Raw genomic sequence first — 19,382 nt, forward strand, 5'->3', positions numbered from 1 at the left:
GACACTGTGATAGACAATAAAATAAACAATTGCCATCTGCCTTTACACCATTATATGGTGTGGAATTGGTATGTTATCAATCAAAAGGGATTTCATTTTAATTGGTCAAAACCAGTATACAACTTGAAACAGGTGGTGTGCATGAAAACTAGTTTTTTAGCAGAACCTTCCTCTTTCCTTCCACTTTATAGTTCCATCTGCATGGCACATGTCAATGCCATGTCTTTTTCCTGTCTAAGTATTTTTCTTAGTCTTTGCTATTATCACAGACAAGAATGATGCTCTTCAAGGTTACGCAATATGTGTGACCTTAGATGACTGAAGAGTTTAATCATCAAGCTTGGATTGGTAGATGCAGAAGTATTTGAGCAGCTTCTGCAAATCTGACTTCTCCTCCTTCTCCTTCCGCTCTCATGTGTTATCTGGCAGTGAAACTTCCGTGGGGAATGTTACAAGGCTAGAGTCTATCAGCCAGCAATGCTGAAAGAACTTTTTGTAAGCTAATCCCTGAGGGTGTTTTTGGACCTCTTCCTCTGGCTATCTTGTATTCTAAGATCTTGGCTCAGCTGGCCACTGAGGACCTGGGGAAGTGGGCATTGTGATGCAGTGGCTTGCTAGGATGGTTTTTTGTTGCCTTGGTGAGGATGCTGGAACTGATGTGGTAGTCCTCACAATTGATACAAAGAATATGCTGAAGCCAGCACTGATGTATTTTCTTAAAGGTTTTTAGTTGACAACAGTATAACCCTGATGTTACTTCCATACTAAAGAGTCATGATGCAAATGGCCTTATTGACCATTAGCTTGGTTTCCTCCTTAAGGGCATGGTTCTTAAAGACCTAATGGTGCAGTGTCCTAAAAGAGCTGGCACAGCTCATGTAATGTTGAATTCCACTTTGCCTTTTAGGACAGGTGGCTGCTGAGGTATGAAAGTGGTCAACAACTGTCAGAGTTTTTCTAGAGAAAGTAATTTTACCCAGATCCTGTAAAGTGTTATAAGCTCAACAATTTGTAGTTCTGTTTATTTACCGTATTTACTCATGTTTAAGTTCTCCCGCGGAGAAGTCGGGGCTTGATTTTATTGTATAATTTCCGATATTTTATAATGTTGGTCGTATAAGTTGAATGCGGAAAACTCACGCTATTGGTCCAAGAGATTATGATATGCTAGCGGCCACCTGAGAGTGTAACCACGGAGCACACTGACTTTTTTTTTTCTATGTATCGTGCCTATCTGACCACATGGTAATACCTGAGCTATTCCGAAGCGACATTTGCACTGTTTTGTGTTTTTTGTATCTCACACCCTCATACACCTTTATCGTAAGAGCATCCATTATCTACGATGGAGTGTTCGATCAGGAGAAAATATGAAGCTGGTTTAAATTAAACGTTGTTGAAGTGGCAAAAGAAATTGGTAACTGCGCTGCTGCAACAAAGTTCGATGTGTCTGAGAAACTGGTAAAAGAGATTGGAGGAGGCAAGAAGATTTTAAAAAAAGGAAAAAAAAATTTTATGTGTCATATTTTTGAACGGGTGTACAAGTCGGGGTCTGTCTTTATGATCGATATTTCAGGTTTCAAGACCTTTCTTATACGCGAGTATATACGGTATTTATGTATTAATTAATTTTATCTATCTATCATAAAAAGAAATCCTGTCCCCTGTCCTGATAGTCTACGATATGTGATCTTTCTCGGAAGATAATTTAAAGACCCGCGAGATGAAAGAGACCTGCCATGGTGCGACTCATGGGAACATAGATCGAGAGTCTTGCAAGACACACCCTACTTACAAGCAATATCAAAAAAAACAAATCAGTAGTGTAAAGGCAGTCATGCAGCACACACGACTCCAGGGCTGTCAGTGCATATAAAGTGTATAAGGTCAATACGGTAGAAATGAAATGAATAGGGTAGAAATGAAACATCGACGATTAAACGAAGAAGAAAGAAAAGTGCTGAGAAAAGAGATTTAAATGCGTTGAACAGAAAAAAGAGCAAAAAAGAATAATCGAGGTGCAAATTCAGAAAATAAGGAAAGTAATTATCAGCCCGGAACAAGTGGAATTGAAAAAAATGCACGTCCAATCCAGCTCTTAATTAAATGACAGTGAGTAAAAGACAAAGTAGAACTTCATAGAGATGTTTACAAATGTTGGCGCTAAACACATGCAGAGCAGGTTAGAGACTATGAAACCAGGGAAATTAGTAAAGCTCAAAAAAACAAAAAAAAAAAAAAGTTGGCGCTACACACATGTGGAGAAAGTTAAAGGATATGAAAGTAGGAAAATTAGAAAATATAAAAAAGTAAAGATCGCAGTAGCGCAAACAAACAAACTGCCTCATTTAACTATGCACCAGTCTAACTTTGGTTTTGCACAATAATTACTACACTATTGCACCTTAACACTTAATTCTACTTTATTCACATAATTTTACTTATTTATTATGTTCTACTATACTGTTATCTTTCGATCTATGACTTTTTGTTAATCTAACTGATATTCTTCTAACTGCACAGTTTTTGATAAGCGGATCAGGATGCATTTCACTACGTGTTGTCCTGTATAACTGCATGTGACAAATAAAGAATCTTGAGAATTTCAAAAACGGAGTTTACTGCACATGCATTTATTGGTTACTTTGTTAATGTATATATATTTATCTGTCTGCTTATTTAAAAACCTAAATTTAGCCCAGGAGTCAAAAACGTTCTGTCTAGTCCTTGTACAAAAGCCTAGACAAAAGCTGGGGTATCGCCTTGGTAAACCCATGTACTTTTGCAACTGTGAGAGGAAAATAGCATGACTTTACAGACAGGAGTCCAATGCAGAACTCTACTTACTTTGTCACTTTGTAATAAAAAAAGAAATTATTAAATGCTGATGATATAGATCGTTTTGTCTATGCTGAAATTCCAAACATAGAAACTTATCCTGACCTCATTAAAAAGATTCAGCATATTGGGACTCTCAAGATTACAAATATTGTATTTACAGAAGTTCTGAAATAAAAGTGAAACTAATAAAATAGCAACAATTCAAAGAAAAAACAATCTTAAAGTGTGTATCCGGGAAACCAAATATGGGGGTTGGTGAGTGAAGCGAGCAGGGTCAAAGCCCCCTAGTTTATTTATAAAAAAGAGATTTTATTCATTTATTTATCTTCCACAGCTAATCCTAAATTGGGTCTCTGGGGCAACGTTCTTAACCGTAAGGTCCACATTTGCCAACTCATACTGTTGGATCCCTAGGTGTTCCCAGGCCTTCTGGGAGATATGATCCTCCAATTGGAGTCTGAGTCATCCCTGGGGTCTACTCCCAGTTGGGCGTGCTAATAGAACCTCTGCAGGGTGGCTTCTGGAAGGCATCCATATCGGATGCATGATTCACCTCGAATGGCTCCTCTCGATGCAGAGGCTCAGTGAGACTACTCCAAGCCTCTCATAAGTGGGTTCCCCTTAACCCTGTATGTTATTATTCTTGATTGGCAATTCTTTTGTTTTTGTTTTTTAACAATACGTTGATTTTTCTCCTAAAATGATATCCCTGTGAGTATTCAACCTCTTTTAGTATTTGAGATGTCTTCAGAGTTAAACAAATTTTGTCTTAATTTTACATTTATCTAAAGTGTTTGTTCAGGTAATTATTGAGTTTATATTGGCCTTCATTGAGTCTGGGCTTTCCATGTTCCTGTAACAAAAGTGGCAGATTTCTATATACAGAATTATTTTTTATAAACAAAGCTCAAGTTAAGTACACTTTGGGGGTTGTAGCGCATGAGAAAGAAATTTTATATACGAGAGGGAACCTTTCAATCCATCCGGGTTTCCTGTTTATTGAATAGCTAATATGCCCCAGTACTTAATATTTTTTAAATCTGTGAGGTTATCTTCCACATTAATGACAAACTGGACTGCTCTCGTAACCCATAAAAGCTAATAAATAAAGGGCACAGCAGAATGTTTTTTCTTAGGAGACTTTTCTCCTTTAATGTGGATAGTGGTGTCCTTTACATGTTCTATAACTCTGTGATAGCCAGTACAGTTTTTCTACTTTGTATTGTGATGGCTGGTAATGTCTTTCATGTGATGCCCACCTAATCAGCATGGTGATTAAGAAGGTGGACTTGGCTATGGAACACACTGGAGCGAAGGAGAGAGTGAAGGCAATATTGGTGGCCATTGTGAACAATTCTGTACATCCTATCTCTTGATTTTGATCAGTGGGTGATAGATTAGTGCATCTGTACGTATTAGTGACTTTAGATATGGAGCATTAACTGATGCATTCTTTTATCTTAACTTATTCCACTAGGGCCCTATGATTTCCGTGATGCTGAAAACACGGATGGAATCACAGAATTAAGGCATAAAAACGGATTTTAGATTTAAAAATGGAAATGTGTGGAATTTAGAGACGGAATGGGTGACTGTTACAAAAATTCCCAATAAATAAAATAATTGAATAATCTGTAGTTCTATCATTCAGATACTATTTTCTAGTTTGTTGTTTTACAAGCAAAAGCAATTATTGTAGAAATCCAGTCGTGCCTCTATCTGTTTGTGTGAATGTTTCCTGCATGTTTTCTCATTAAAGACACGTGCATTAGCCAGATGCACGAGACAGAAATCACATACCTAACTACATTGAAAAAACTAAGAAACATGAGCTTAACTGCAAAATTGAGGGCACAACAATATTCCGGCGATTTTTACAAAACTGGACAATGACTTTTCTGCAAGTTTTGCCAGCATATCATTGTACCCATTTAAAAATTAACAAAGATGTTTTTGGATTTAATAAATGTTTTGCATTGCAGTAACGAGGCATGCAAGGTCCACATTTGACTGTTCTATTATAAACTCGGCACCTACAAACCTGGGCAGAAGAGCAGGCTTCTCCTCGAATGCAACAAGCCCTTAAAAGCCTTTCTCTCTCTCTTTTTTTCTGTTTAATTCCTGGATTGTGTGCTAGTTTCATTAAAAATAATGTAAAGTGCCACTTCATTATTTGTTTGTTTTGTTGTAGTTGTTGGTACAGTAAAAAAAAAAAAAAGTCTGAATCAAGGATAAATAAAAAGTAAGGAGATTCAATTAATTTATCATTAATCATTATATTTAAAAAATATTTAGCATTAAAAAAAACTTCCTTAAAAAAGCTATATTTTCTTTGAATTTTTTTTACCCATTAATTCCATTGTTTTGTACTCTAGGAGTACAATTGAGAATTAAATTCCTCAGGCAAGCTAGATAATAAGCATGCTGACAGCAAAAAAATTGTGCTCTGAAGTGGTGGAATGAAACTGCAATTAAATTCTGCTAAAATTAACAAGAGCACTTGTGTTACTCGTTGCAACATCTGTTAAATAAACACCAAAAAACACACAGAAAATGAAAGTTTAATAGTGACTGTAGTGTTAACATAAAATAGTAATGACACAAGTTTAATAATTTAAAAATGTCTGGAGACCTCAGGCCACAAATGTTATGTCACATTATACTTTTTCACTGATTTCAGCAGTCTTGAATTTATGTAATCTTGACGAGTCGAAGGCAGTCATGATGTGCTTCTGTGATCACTAGTGGTAGTCAGGCATAGCCAGCAACTCAGTCCATCAGGTTTGATTTTGGTGATCTTGTGTCTTGTGTGTGAGAACTGATAATGAATAAGTGCTTACCTGGAAGTGCAATTCATATACTGTGGCTATGCGGAACTGGCTGACAGAAGAGAGACTCATCTGTCTAATATTGTGTGTTTTACGTACCATGATAGAATGGAAAAAAGTGGGGGAGGCCAAGATTATGCATGAACTCACAGTACCTATAAAGCCTTTGCACAGTCACCAGCTCTGTCTGGCAGCATTTTACAAATTTTCATTAAGTGGTAGCAGGATCCTCTTTATAATTACTTATTATTTTTCTATCATGTAGTTCATGTGGAGCTAGGTCTGTTCCAGAAGCAACAGGCTAATGACAGGATGTCAGTCCACTGCAGGGTCTACTTTGGCTTAAGTGTTTAGAGGCTCTGGTTTGTCTAACCTTGTTTGTCTGTTGCAGGGGTGTTTGTCTATTGCAGGCCGCAGTGGCTGCAGGTTTTTATTCCAACTCTTTTCCTAATCAGTGACCAGTTTTCACTGTTAATTAACTTCTTTTTGCTTCATTTCAATAGCCTTGTTTTTAAGGATTCAGTCCTCTGAATTAATTCTTCATTAAATCACAGCCAAACAGAAATGAGACGTAAAACAAGCCGACATCTGACCATCTAAATTGGGACTTCAAACTCCAACCAATTTCACTCCAACCAGTTTCTTAATGAGAAGCCGATTCTTGCTGCTTGTTGCTGCTCTCCCTCTGCCACAGCAGACATTTCCAAAACTGTGGATTTTCTGTTTTTACTAAGAACACCGTCAAAATGTTTTGGTGACCTGAGAGTTCAAGCTTACTGAGACCTTCACCTTTCTTTATTTTCAGATATTGTGTTTTGGGCACAGGTGAGCTGCTAGTGTGGCGGCTTGTTTTGTGTCTCATTATTGTTTGGCTGCTAATTAAGGAAAAAGAAACAACTAAGAGGCCTGAGTCGACTTAATTAAAACTAAGGCAAATGAATTTAATTAGCAGCATAAGCTGGTCACTAATTAAGAAGATGGTTAGAATGAAAACCTGCAGCCATTGCGGCACTCCAGGACTGGAGTTTGACACCCCTGGTTTATTGGATGTGGGAGGCTATAAGATTGCCTGGGGAGTACCTAACTAGACATGGGGGGAAACGGTCAGTGTTCGGTGCAATGATTTTATAGTTTAACTGATGGTCCTTTTTTATTTTGATGGTGTCAGAGTAATGGCAGCTTTAATTAGGCTTTTTTTCTTTAACAGAATATGCAGAGATGATGATTGGTATCGTAAGATAATCACTGACTTGTACTGCTACTGAATATGTATATTAGGAAATCTGCAAATTTTCTGAGGCACAGATCCCTAAAGCAATGTGGCAGCTGCACTTAGCACTGTGATTTCCACTCCCAATAACATTTTTTTTGTAAGTTCAGTTATTTTTGGCTTCAAATAATAACCAGACCTTGGTAAAGTCACAGTGTTTAAGGTTTCTCCCATCTGTTTTTGTTAGCAGTATGACTGTTAGATTTTAAAATGTAATTTCATAGATCAGAGGATACTTTAAAATTAAATTTGATTGTGCACCTTCTCTTTTATCATGCAGATCAGTTTAAATACCTAGGGGTAAACATCACAAGTAAACATAAAGCTGTTTATCAACAAAACACATTTCTTTCACAACCTCCAAATTTGAAACTTTGTTAAGCAGAACCTGCCTGATTTTCCTCACCTCCCACCAACCTCTATGCCAGAGAAAATATTGATCAGTCTTGAGGAATCGGACAGCATTTCCGTAATATATAAAAACATTTTACAGTCCCTCCCTTTCAAAGATCCAAGAGTACAGTGCGAAAAGGATCTCTCATTCAGTATCTCAGAAAAGGAATGGAAAGTAGCAATGCACAGAATTCACTTGAACTCCATATGCGCAAAGCATACAATTATTCAACTTAAAATTATGTATCGAGCGCATCTGTCTCGTTTGAAATTGTCCAAAATGTTTCCAGGTCAAGATCCAACCTGCGAACATTGCAATCAAGTTCCAGCTTCATTGGGCCACCTGTTTTGGGCCTGCACCAAATTAACATAATTCTGGACCAAAATCTTTAAATGCCTTTCAGACAGCCTTGGTGTCACAATCCCTCCTAATCCACTAACAGCTGTGTTTGGTGTAGTTCCAGGTGGGACAAACTGTAATTGCCTTTGCTATACTATTGGCACGTACACTTATCTTGCTCAACTGGAAGAATTGTAACTCTCCTATTCTAAGTCAATGGGTAACTGATATTATATACTATTTGAAACTGGAAAAAATCAAATTCACACTTAGAAGATCTGTGCAAAACTTTTTTCAAAACCTGGCAGGATCTAATCAGTAACTTTTTAGAATAAGCATTTAAATTGAGGAAGCAGGTTCTCTCCCCTCTTTTACTCAATTTATCTTTATTCATTTATTGATTTATCTATTTACCAATTTTTACTAGTGTAAAGTTTTACTCTGCTGGTTTAGTTCACTTTCTCAGCGGTGGGGGTTGATTTGTTTCTAACCTTTTTTTTTTTTTGTAAAACTTGAGTTATTTGTATGGAATGTTATTTGATTTTATTAAAATCAATAAAATAAAATAAATAATTTGATTTGGATGCTCTAACATTATGATAATTTTTTTTTTTTTTAAAGAAATGGTTATATTACACATTTATTTAGCAGATTTTATGTAAACAGTGGTTGCAGCTTACGTCTCATTTCTACATGGGTGTTACATTTTCGTTGTGAGCGGTGGGTGTGTTCATGAGTATGGTCTGTAGAGATGATGATTGGTTCCTGCCCTGCTTCTAAAGATATCTGGACAGACATTGTCTGTAACCCTGAACTGTATAAGTAGGTTAGAAAGTGGATAGTCTTACAAATGTTTAAATAAAAATGTCTAAGAACCCTTCAGGAATTAAAATGTAGATGCTGCCCAATGTTAAGATACTCCTTATCTGGCAGTTTATAATGTATTTCATATTTTATATATTGCTTAATTTAAGGATGCATTAAATGTTTAAGCACTGCTGACATTCTGAACAGAGGACATAGAAGAAGTGACAAGACAAGGTTAAAGGCAAAGAAACAATATCTAAAGCAGCATAAATCATGTTGGGATACATCACTTCAAAAATGAATCTTCCAATTGTGGTGAGGAGTCTCATCCCCTTTTGTTGGCCATGGCAGATTATCAGCACACAATACATTTGCTGCTTCTCAGTAGTGATCTCATTGGACTTTTTTTTTGGTAGACAACTTAATGTCTGGATTTTTAATGATTAAATTCTTCATTCCAAGGATGCATCCTTTTCAGCTAGCATTGGGCACGAGGCAGAAACAATCTCTGGATGGGACATTAGCTCATCACAAGGTGAACACAAGCACACACATACACTGACGTCATTTTAGCGTCACCAAATCCCCAAACCTTCATGTCTTTGGAAGGAAACCGGGGCATACTGTGGAAACCCACCAGGAAAACATGCAAACTCCAGGCAGGGAACACCAGGGGCGTGACTCTCTGCAAGACAGCTACTGCTCCGCCACCGTGTTGCAGCCACATGTGTAATTATTAATAGTATTCATTATTTAAACGAAGTTAAGGATTTATCTGTAAAATGTAATATTCATAGTTTAATGCTTTTCATCATGAAAGTGATATCAAGTATAAATCTAAGGAATCTTAAGGTTCAGAGACCTGGAATAGCATAAATTTAATGTGTTCCTTGTGGCGATTGTTACTTGCGGCTGCTGTCGATGCTGGAGGGAGCCCCAGAAGCGCGTAGCGATTTACCAACTGGGTTGGTTTTAAGATGACATTTGTGATGGTCTACTTCAATGATAAACTACAAGGTTAAAGTGGACATTTCAAGATTTAAGCCGAAATTTCCACTTTAATCAAGAAATACACCTTTTCACTGTGTCCATAACTTTTTTTTTCTCTGTCGCTCAAATATGCCGCCATACATTCTGATGCTGTTGTGCAGATGAAAAAAAAAAAAAGACAGCACAGAAAACAGTATGTGAGACCTTTAAAATGTATTGTGTCATTACGATGGGGAATATGCAACATTTGAATATAAAAGCACCACGAATGCATTTGTATGTCGCCATTTTGCTTCACCATTTCGAAGCACACACATCAATCCTGTACAATCCGCAAAGCAACTTTCTGTCACATGTAGATAGTAAACCAAGACTCTGACATCACATTCTGACTTTTATCACACTACGCCCCTGGACTTTTTGCTGGTACTGCATCTGTGTCGCATTAATTTCTGAGGACGTGCTCAGAGGACACGTCAAATGAATGCTGGGAATGCGTGACAGCCATGATGGGTGTGTGTACAAGTATAAAGTGGCCCTTAAAGTTCTTGAGGGGGGAAACTGCAGTTGTGTACTACTGATGCAATGTACTAGGGCAGGTGAATATATTATTAAGAATGGAATCCATTGCTTATTTTTGCAAGTAATTAATTCACCGTGGTTATTCTGTTCTGTAGAATGAGCTTTTGTTTTAACAGCATGTTGTTTTTTTTTTTTTTTTAAACAGTGTTAATATATTTCAAACCACTTCAACGCATCCAGTAAATAAACTAAGATCCTGGAAAAGATTTGTAAATCATATCTCCTTCAGTTACCAAATAAGCACTGATATGAGAGATGATAAATTGTTCCTAATATCCTATTTTCAGTTAAACTATGATTACCATATAATATCGCCACAAGAATTATTTTCAAAAATGGCTTTCTTTTTTATTTTCTGCAGTTGTGTGCTTGCTTAAACTTTTTTAATCGCAACAAGTTCAGCTAGGCAAGTCACATGACTGGTTTCCCAGCTTTTTGTCACGGCTTATACAGGTCAGTAAGGAACATGTAATACACAAACAGTGTGACTTAAAAAAAAAAAAAAGACATTTTTTTAAATTGACTGTGCTGTATAAAAGTAAACATACCTGCGTAGTAAGGATGTTTTAACATGCAGATTTATTTGATGCACACGAGGAAATGGCTGTTAGTTTAACAAGTCCAGTTTGAAAATAAGCTATTGAGTTTATGACAAGTACAGAAGGTTGGAGTGAGTTTATTGAAAAATAACTTGTCTCCGTAATGCAGCAATTGCTTGGTAAGACAAGTCTATATGCCTTAGAAAGATAAAGCTCTGCTTTTTTGAATGCTGACAGCGTGGGCATTTCAAAAATAAGACTGAATAACAAACTGCTCATCACTTTGATAAGAAAACAGACTCTGGAATAGTGGCAAATGAAACTGTCACAGTGTAAGCAATTGCTGCAGCATACAGAGACAAATGTATGACCAATTGAAAGTGAAAGGTCTGCTGTTTTTTTTATTGGATAAATGCCTGACCTTTGAAACAAAGATTATCTTAGGCTACAGAAGGAAAACATTGTGCACACTTGGAGTACTTATGCATCCTCTGTAAAAAAAAATTGCTTTACTGTCCGTCTCAGAGATGATGAATGCTGCTGAAGTATTTTGAAGCACATGGAATTGTTCACCATGTATGTTGTCAATGCTCAGTTCGTTCTTGTCATTGTGCATATCATCATTCAATGGGAGTGTCTCAAATTTTATACTAAATGTGCTTTGCGTGAAAGAGTTTTAGCATTATAGTATTGGTGTAGCTTTACTGATACCAATGCTTATATGTAGAGAACAAATATTGGTACTGGATTGGCTTCAGCAGACCCTAGTGACCCTGTAGTTAGGATATAGTGGGTTGGATAATGGATGGATGGATATTGTCTCTTAAGCCCCTAGGTATGTTACCTGTTTTTTTGGTTAAGTTAGATATGTTTCTTTTTTCATATGCCTTTAAATTTGGTGGTTGAATAGTAGTTCTTTTTGATGTTCCTTACCCTTCAACCTAAATATTAAATAATTATAGGTATGGATTTAGCATTTGCATTTGCAATGCAGATGGGAACAGGAATGACTTAAATATGAAAAGTTATGATCTGAGACTGCTCTGTTTTGCATATTTTCAATTTTTTTTTAATTCTTTAATTTTTTTTAAATGTTTTTTATAATTCCTAATTCATTCACCATTCCAGAGCTGTGTAAGTTAGGTTTTTTTGGCACATGGGCCTGTGTATGTTCTTCTTGTTCTTTGTTCTTTTTTTTATTTCGCCTTATACAATTTCTTGTATTAGGAATTTGGTAGTTTTCGCATACCCCTTGGGGTCAGAGCGCAGGGTCAGCCATTGTACAGCACCCCTGGAGCAATTACAGGTTAAGGGCCTTGCTCAAGGGCCCAACAGAGCAGTGGTCTTTTGGCAGTGACGGGGATTCGAACCGGCAACCATCAGAATACCAGCGCAGCTCCTTAGCCTCAGAGCCTGTGTGTGTGTGTGTGTGTGTGTGTGTGTACTCGGTGATTGACAAGTCTTCAAGGTGAATTGGTTCTTCACTTGGCTCTTAGTAGTGTAAGAACTGGGTTTTGATTCTCAATGTAGGTACAGAAAGAAGACGATTGTATTATTGGGGTAATCATTTTCAGTATTCATTAGTGGCTTTCTAATTTATGTGTACGTGATGTTCCGTTGCTATTCATTGCTGGTCACCGTTTGTGACTCATGAATAAATAGATACTTTATTAATCCCAAGGGGAAATTCACATACTCCAGCAGCAGCTTGTTGATAAAAAACAATATTAAATTAAAGAGTGATAAAAATGCAGGTATAACAGACAGTAACTTTGTATAATGTTAACGTTTATATATCCCCCACCCCCCCTCGTGGAATTGAAGAGTCACATAGTGTGGGGGATGAACGATCTCCTCAGTCTGTCAGTGGAGCAGGACAGTGACAGCAGTCTGTCGCTGAAGCTGCTCCTCTGTCTGGAGATGATACTGTTCAGTGGATGCAGTGGATTCTCCATGATTGACAGGAGCCTGCTCAGCGCCCGTTGGTGTGCCACGGATGTCAAACTGTCCAGCTCCATGCCTACAATAGAGCCTGCCTTCCTCACCAATTTGTCCAGGCGTGAGGCGTCCCTCTTCTTTATGCTGCCTCCCCAGCACACCACTGCGTAGAAGAGGGCGCTCGCCGCAACCATCTGATAGAACATCTGCAGCATCTTATTGCAGATGTTGAAGGACGCCAGCCTTCTAAGGAAGTACAGTTGGCTCTGTTCTTTCTTGCAGAGAGCATCAGTATTGGCAGTCCAGTCCAGATTATTATCCAGCTGCACTCCCGGGTATTTATAGGTCTGCACCCTCTGCACACAGTCGCCTCTGATCACGGGGTCCATGAGGGGCCTGGTCCTCCAAAAATCCACCACCATCTCCTTGGTTTTGCTTGTGTTCAGTTGTAGGTGGTTTGAGTCGCACCATTTAACAAAACTTCTTTTTTTTTTCTTGATTAGAATGAATGAAACAGTCTGAATGTGGTGAAATACATGCAGGCTAGTTTTAGTAGTAGGGATTTATCCTGATGTGCAGGGTTCTTACGTTGGGTCAGAAAGAATTTTACATGATTTTATAGTCTAAAACTATACATCCCCCCCACAAAAAAAACAGTTTTCATTTTATACAAAATTAAGCAATGACCACATATAAATTATTTTTTTAAAGAAACTGTGGATTTTACAGAAACAGTGAAGAAATACAGTTGAAGTTAACTGTCAGACATGTTCCAGTTACTAATTCTTATCAAATATAACTGAAAAAAGTAATACTGTAGTAATGCTTCTCTGATGCTGCAGAGCTACCAATAACCTCAATTACTCACTCCTTAATTTTTTTTTTATTTTAATTACTTATTGTAGAAGTATGTATTGTCCTTAATGTCTTGTAAAGGGCATTTTTGTCATGTACATTCACATCTGGTTATATTTACCATGTTGCATCAATAAGTTTTTATTTTATTTATTTATTTATTTTTTTCTCTATCCAGTTGCTAGGTAGGGAAAAGGGTGTTTAATATCTCGCGTTAAAACTGTGTCTATATTGCTGGTCCTGTATTTCCTCAATAATATAAAAGCCTCACGACCAGCTGTTTATAAATCCTAACATACTATATAGTGTTATAGTTTAGCTGCATTATTGCTTAAATTTTACAAAGGCAACAGCTTTCATTTTTGTAATTGCCCTCACAAAAACATGATGAATAATACGTATGTCAACGCAGTAAGGTAATACTCGGGAACAGACCAGAGTCTCATATGGATCGTTTGTTTATTGAAGGTTGTCTAACCAAGGAGAGTAAAAGCAGTCTTTGGTAGTACAGCATTTGATTCTTGATCGGAATTATGGTCCACCAGTAAGGAACAGCTGGCTTTCACTTTTTCACTTTCTTGTTGTCCACTACCTTGGTTTGTAAACTGTATTAGTTGAATTTATAGAAAATTCTGTTTGTAACTTGTATGTTCCAATTATAATCTTAATTCCCCAGTTTTGCAGATGTAAAGGTAAAGAAAAGTAATCAGTTAGACCACTGCATTAGAGTGAGTGTGTTTGTGTAAATTGCTGTGGTGCACGCCTTGGAATAATAAATCTCAAAAGTCAGGCTGCTGTATTTCATCATTTGCATACATCAAATATTAGTTCACTGTTTGGGAGTGAGTGTGTACAGGAACAATTAAAGGATTGACATATTTATCTATTCATGCAAGTTCTGTTTGTCATAAAGATTCAAGTAATGAAAGCAGCAATTTTGCTGATCTTGCAAGGAGTGGGACAAGACTCTCATTGGCTACTTTATAGTGTGTTTTAGGTACATTTTGAATGGAAGAATATCAAACATCAGCTGTAGCAAAATTTAATTTATTGGCAGAAATAGAGTTTGTAGCCTGGCTGAACAAGCGCTAAAAGAGGATTCTTGAGTTCTGTAATATGTGATGAATGGATGCCTCTGTCTTGTGTTGAAGCTCTTGGAATAGGCTTTAGCGTCTCATGACTCTGAGTGTATTTTAATTGAGTGCAGAAAATGGATGGATAGTCCTTGTCACTGGTATGTGGTGTTTGATTTCTGTAAGAAATTGACTTGATCGGTTGGTTTCACTGTAAAGGTGTCTGAATAATGTCATCCTTATGACATTATCTTTAAGCTGTAAAATATCTAATGGTAGTATTTTAAATTTTATACATCTACAAAGAAGAGATTTGATTTGAACGGACAGCCTTAGTCGCATTGTCACTTTTGATAGGTTTGTTTTTAATCCTCCTCTCTTTCCTTTTTCTGTTCTTTCCTGGTTGTCATGTCAGGTCTTAAGTAGGTAGATCAAATTAATCTGAGCCCATTAATCTAGTCTATACATTTCAATCTCATGCACAAGCCTTGGATCCTTCCTTCCAAATAAAGTGACATTAAATCCCTTTATAGATGTTTCCATTTCAAGTTTGATATGTTGTGAAAAGTCAAGATAAATGACACCTTTTATTGGCTAACTAAAAAGATTACAATATGCAAGCTTTTCTCAGGCCCCTTCTTCAGGCAAGATGTAATCAAGGCCTGAGTTGCCTCGAATGCTTGCATATTGTAATCTTTATAGTTAGCCTATAAAAGGTGTCATTTTTCTTGACTTTTCACTACATTCATAATGGCTCACATGGTACAACACCCTAGTCTGAAATGTTGAGCATGTGCTCAGCTTTTACTCAGGAACCCATCCTGTGCCCTACTGGCAGTGAACCTTACTCTGCAGCTTCTCAACAATTTTCTGAAGGCTGTGTCTGACTTGGTGACACAGTGCATTTGCCCATTAGCACCACTCACACGGATGACTTCAAGAGTGTGTCTTAGTATCACTTTGTTGGCAATGGTTTACTTAGTTTTTATATACGAGGTGTGTTCAAAAATATGAATGTTTAAATAAAAAACATTCATGACAGTAAAAGTAACACATTGCCATTAATCCCTCTCAAAATACTCCCCCTCACTTTGAACACACTTATTCCATCATTCTTGCCACTTTCTTGAAGCAGTTCTGAAAGTCCTTTTTCATGAGTGTCTTTAGTTGCACTGTCATGGGTGCTTTGATTTCCTGCAAGTCAATTGAGATCCAACGTCAAGGTGATGATGATTGTGTTTTTTGACCTTGATGAAATTGTGCAAGCTGAGCTTGTACCCAGAAACGCTACGATGAACTCTGAATATTACAAGGGCTTATCAGAGTGTTTTAAGAAACAATGTGCGTAGACAAACAACCTGAGAAATGGGCAAACGGTTTCTTCTGGTATGGCAATTTCTGTCAAATAAAAAACATTATGGCGTCACCTTATTCACCGGATCTGGCGCCGTGTCACTTCTGGCTCTTCCCTAAAAATTTAATTAGGATCATGTAACACTTTGCCAAGAGTAACCTGACTACATAGCTGTATCTCAGGGTTACCTATGTCTTAAATCATAAACTAGAGACAATATTTTGAATAATTCTTCATCAATCGGCTATATTGATGCTGACTGTGCTCTGCCATCTATCAAATTGTATCATCCGTCTGTATTTCTCTGATAAAGGTGTATGTGACTTGCCTTTTCATTTGGCTCATAATTTTGTGTTATATTCTTTACTTTGTAAAACAGTTTTATATGATATTCTGTATAAAAGATTCTGCATTAAATATAGAAACATTGACAATGTAAGAAAAGTCTTTTAGGGTTTACTTTTCCTTAACCTACCTACTCCAGTCTTTCTGTGTTATTAGAGCTTTTGGTCTGCCTTTCTGCTTTAGTTCACTTGAAGAAAAAAAAGAAAAAAAACCTGGTGACATACTGACTTTTCTTTGTTTCTTTTTAGTATATAGAAAAAGAAGAGGTGGTCTTGTGGATGAACACAGTTGGGCCGTACCACAATCGGCAAGAAACATACAAGTATTTTTCACTTCCTTTCTGCGTTGGGTCTAAAAAGACAATTAGTCATTACCATGAAACACTGGGAGAAGCACTTCAAGGAGTGGAATTGGAGTTCAGTGGGCTTGACATCAAATTTAAAGGTATGCCAAAAGTAAACTAAACAAGTTTTAATATTTGCTTTTTTATTAGTATTGTACTGTGGCTACCATCTGAAGTTTAAAACTTTGATTATTTGGACACACTAATTAAGTGACATTTATCTGTTGTTACTGGTTACAGTTCTAGTCAGAATACTCCTTTCTAAATGAAATTCTGTCATCTTAAAATTAAGTCGGAAACACATTTTCCTATGTTTCATTATTTGTGGGTCTGAAACAGAATATACAAGTTAGAGGAAATTGTTAAGGGAGTGGTGTTAAAAATGTGAAGGCCAAAGAAGAATTAAAAGCACGAACAGCCACAGTGGGTGCAGGGAAAGTAAAGCATGAGGTTAAAATGTTACTTTGTTTTTTTTGGTGTTTCAGGAATGTGTAGTTCTAAGTTTAACGTATGCCTCACCAAAATATTGTTTGTGTTACTTAGCCCATGTAGTTTGTAGTGATGTCTGAGAAAAATGTATAATGCCATGTTTTTATATTGATCAGACATAATGATTCAGCCGGAATAGGTTATCTATGGTGACCAATCCTGAACAAAACAGACCATGACAAAAAAATATGCCATTACTTATGTTGCACAATTCACATGTGAATTCATCCAGTTGTTTGCTCACAGCTTCCTAAACACATTTTTAGTAAAATATTGTTAAATAAACTGCATTTTTTGATATTATTTGCTGTTGTCTCACTTTGGTCACAACAGACTCCTCTTCTGCATAAATGCATGGAATTATAAAAAAAAAAAAAAAAAAAAAAAAGACTTTTGAGTGGCATATTCCTTTAAGAATAAATTTAGCCTCTTTTGTTCTTTTTTGTAAGCTGTTTCTGAATCCTTGAAATGAAACATTGACTGATAAATCATTATGGCTACAACAGCATTTTATTCTACTACAAAATGCTCGGAGAGGTCTTTGATTATGATTTCTATGATATATTCTCCAAAAGGATCTCTGATTCATAGTGGAGAGGCAGACACAGTATTTGAGTACTGGCTGAAAGAAAAAACAGGAAATGGTTTTGTTATTTGTGGAAGCTAGTTGTTTAAAAAAGGTTTTGAAAGGAAGAATGCAAAGTGAAAGGAGAAAAGGGGTTAAGTGATATTTGGCAGGTTTGAATGCCATTAACTTACTGAGAAGCAGAAGTCCTGAGAGAGAGAGATGGTTACAGTAGCATCTTCTTGGGGAGTTGTCATAGGTGGTGAACCCACTGGGATATGTTAGACACAGCTGATGCCATATTCCATTTTAAAGCCAGCTCACATTAGAAAACTTCTGAAGAAAACAAATGGATGTAAAGAAAAACACAACTGCACCGTTTGTGAATGTAAGTCAGGTCATCTGATAATCACTATGTGTGAAATCGTTAATTGTTAAATGGTACCCTGGGCAGACCTTAAAAAAGTCTCTGGATTTAGAGTCATAGCTACATGGTTAGGGCAGCAAAGCTTTGACTAGTTGCAGAGAGCACTCAGTTATTCCCTAAACTGTCTAAACAACAAAATCTTCTCACTCTTTCAAAGCCTCACTACACAATGTTTAGTAAGTGTTCTTTTTTCCCTCTACTTTTTTTTTGTTAAGTCTGATTGTAATAATATACAGAGAATGAAATCCTCAATCAGCACCATTTTTATGTTATTAACTCTGTAATGTATTCTAGTGCACTAATCTGCTCAGTTTCCTGTATTTATCTTTTGCATTGTTGCCTAAGCTTTATATTGTCTTTCTTTTTAAACTGGTCCTGTTTTCAGCAATACTACCTGCTTGTTTCTACTTGTACTATAGCTTGTTATATTTGTTAGTTTCCAGCCCAATGCTGTATTATAAAAATGTTAGTCTAAAATGTACTGATGTTAGCAAAAATACAGGAACAGTAAAGCTTATGTCAAAGAACTTTATAAACCTTTTAATGAGGCAGTATTAAGGAAATTTTAAACTGATTGATTGTTTTGGAGAAAGGAGTAGAGAATGTATTTGTAGGTTAAGAATAAGAGTCTAGGCTCACTCCTAGTGTAAGGCCAGCAGTTTCTCCTAACACTGACACAAGTATCAATAAATATTAAGGTTTTTGTATTCTTAAAAAACAATGAATACATTGCATAGAAGTGAACTGCAGAACATCTTTTTAATCTCATGCAGTATGTAGAAAGGAGGTTGTAGCAAAATATTCCTGTCTAGTGTTTAGCCGTTCGAGTTTTTGCATTAGATATTGTACTTAATGTTGCATTGGTTTCATCTTATTCCTGTAATCTTCTAATATGCATAAATATGCTAAATTTGTTTAACTTTAATGTCATTTATTTCTTTAAATTCCCCTGGATACTTAACACTATCACTAATTTCAAGTGTGAGCCATCAGGTAGGTTCAGGGGCTGGTCCTTAGTAATATCTATGTTTGTGTGACTCCTTAGCTCTATGGGATTGAACAAATCTTTAGCTGTATTCTGTTTAGTTTAGAACATGTTAATGTAAGTCTTGACATGGTTCAACTAATTTTCTTGTGTTTCTTTACAGAGGAAGTTATGCAGGCAACATACTGTGAAATTGACTTGGATAAGGCAAAAAGAGAGGCCTTTGTATATGCCATTAGAAACCACTATTGGTATCAGATGTATATTGATGACCTACCAATATGGGGTAAGACTTGTATATAAAACTAAAGAAGTTGGGAAAATGCTATGAATTTTCTGACAGTTTAGAGTACCCCTTCATTTCTGAAATTTGTTCATTTAAATATGTCTGAGATAACCTATTAATGGTCATTATAGA

General features: G+C 36.5%; 1 protein-coding gene across 1 annotated transcript in view; it reads left to right on the forward strand.

Annotated features, from left to right (window-relative positions):
* Positions 1 to 19,382, forward strand: part of tm9sf3 (transmembrane 9 superfamily member 3) — a 135,027-nt gene that overhangs the window by 11,922 nt on the left and 103,723 nt on the right. Inside the window, exons 2-3 of the mRNA XM_028796001.2 lie at positions 16,404 to 16,599; positions 19,128 to 19,250. Of these exons, the coding sequence (XP_028651834.1) occupies positions 16,404 to 16,599; positions 19,128 to 19,250 (319 nt within the window). The remainder of the gene's footprint in view (positions 1 to 16,403; positions 16,600 to 19,127; positions 19,251 to 19,382) is intronic.

The sequence above is a fragment of the Erpetoichthys calabaricus genome, chromosome 2 (genome assembly GCF_900747795.2).
Source record: "Erpetoichthys calabaricus chromosome 2, fErpCal1.3, whole genome shotgun sequence".
NCBI classification, from domain to species: Eukaryota; Metazoa; Chordata; class Cladistia; order Polypteriformes; family Polypteridae; genus Erpetoichthys; species Erpetoichthys calabaricus.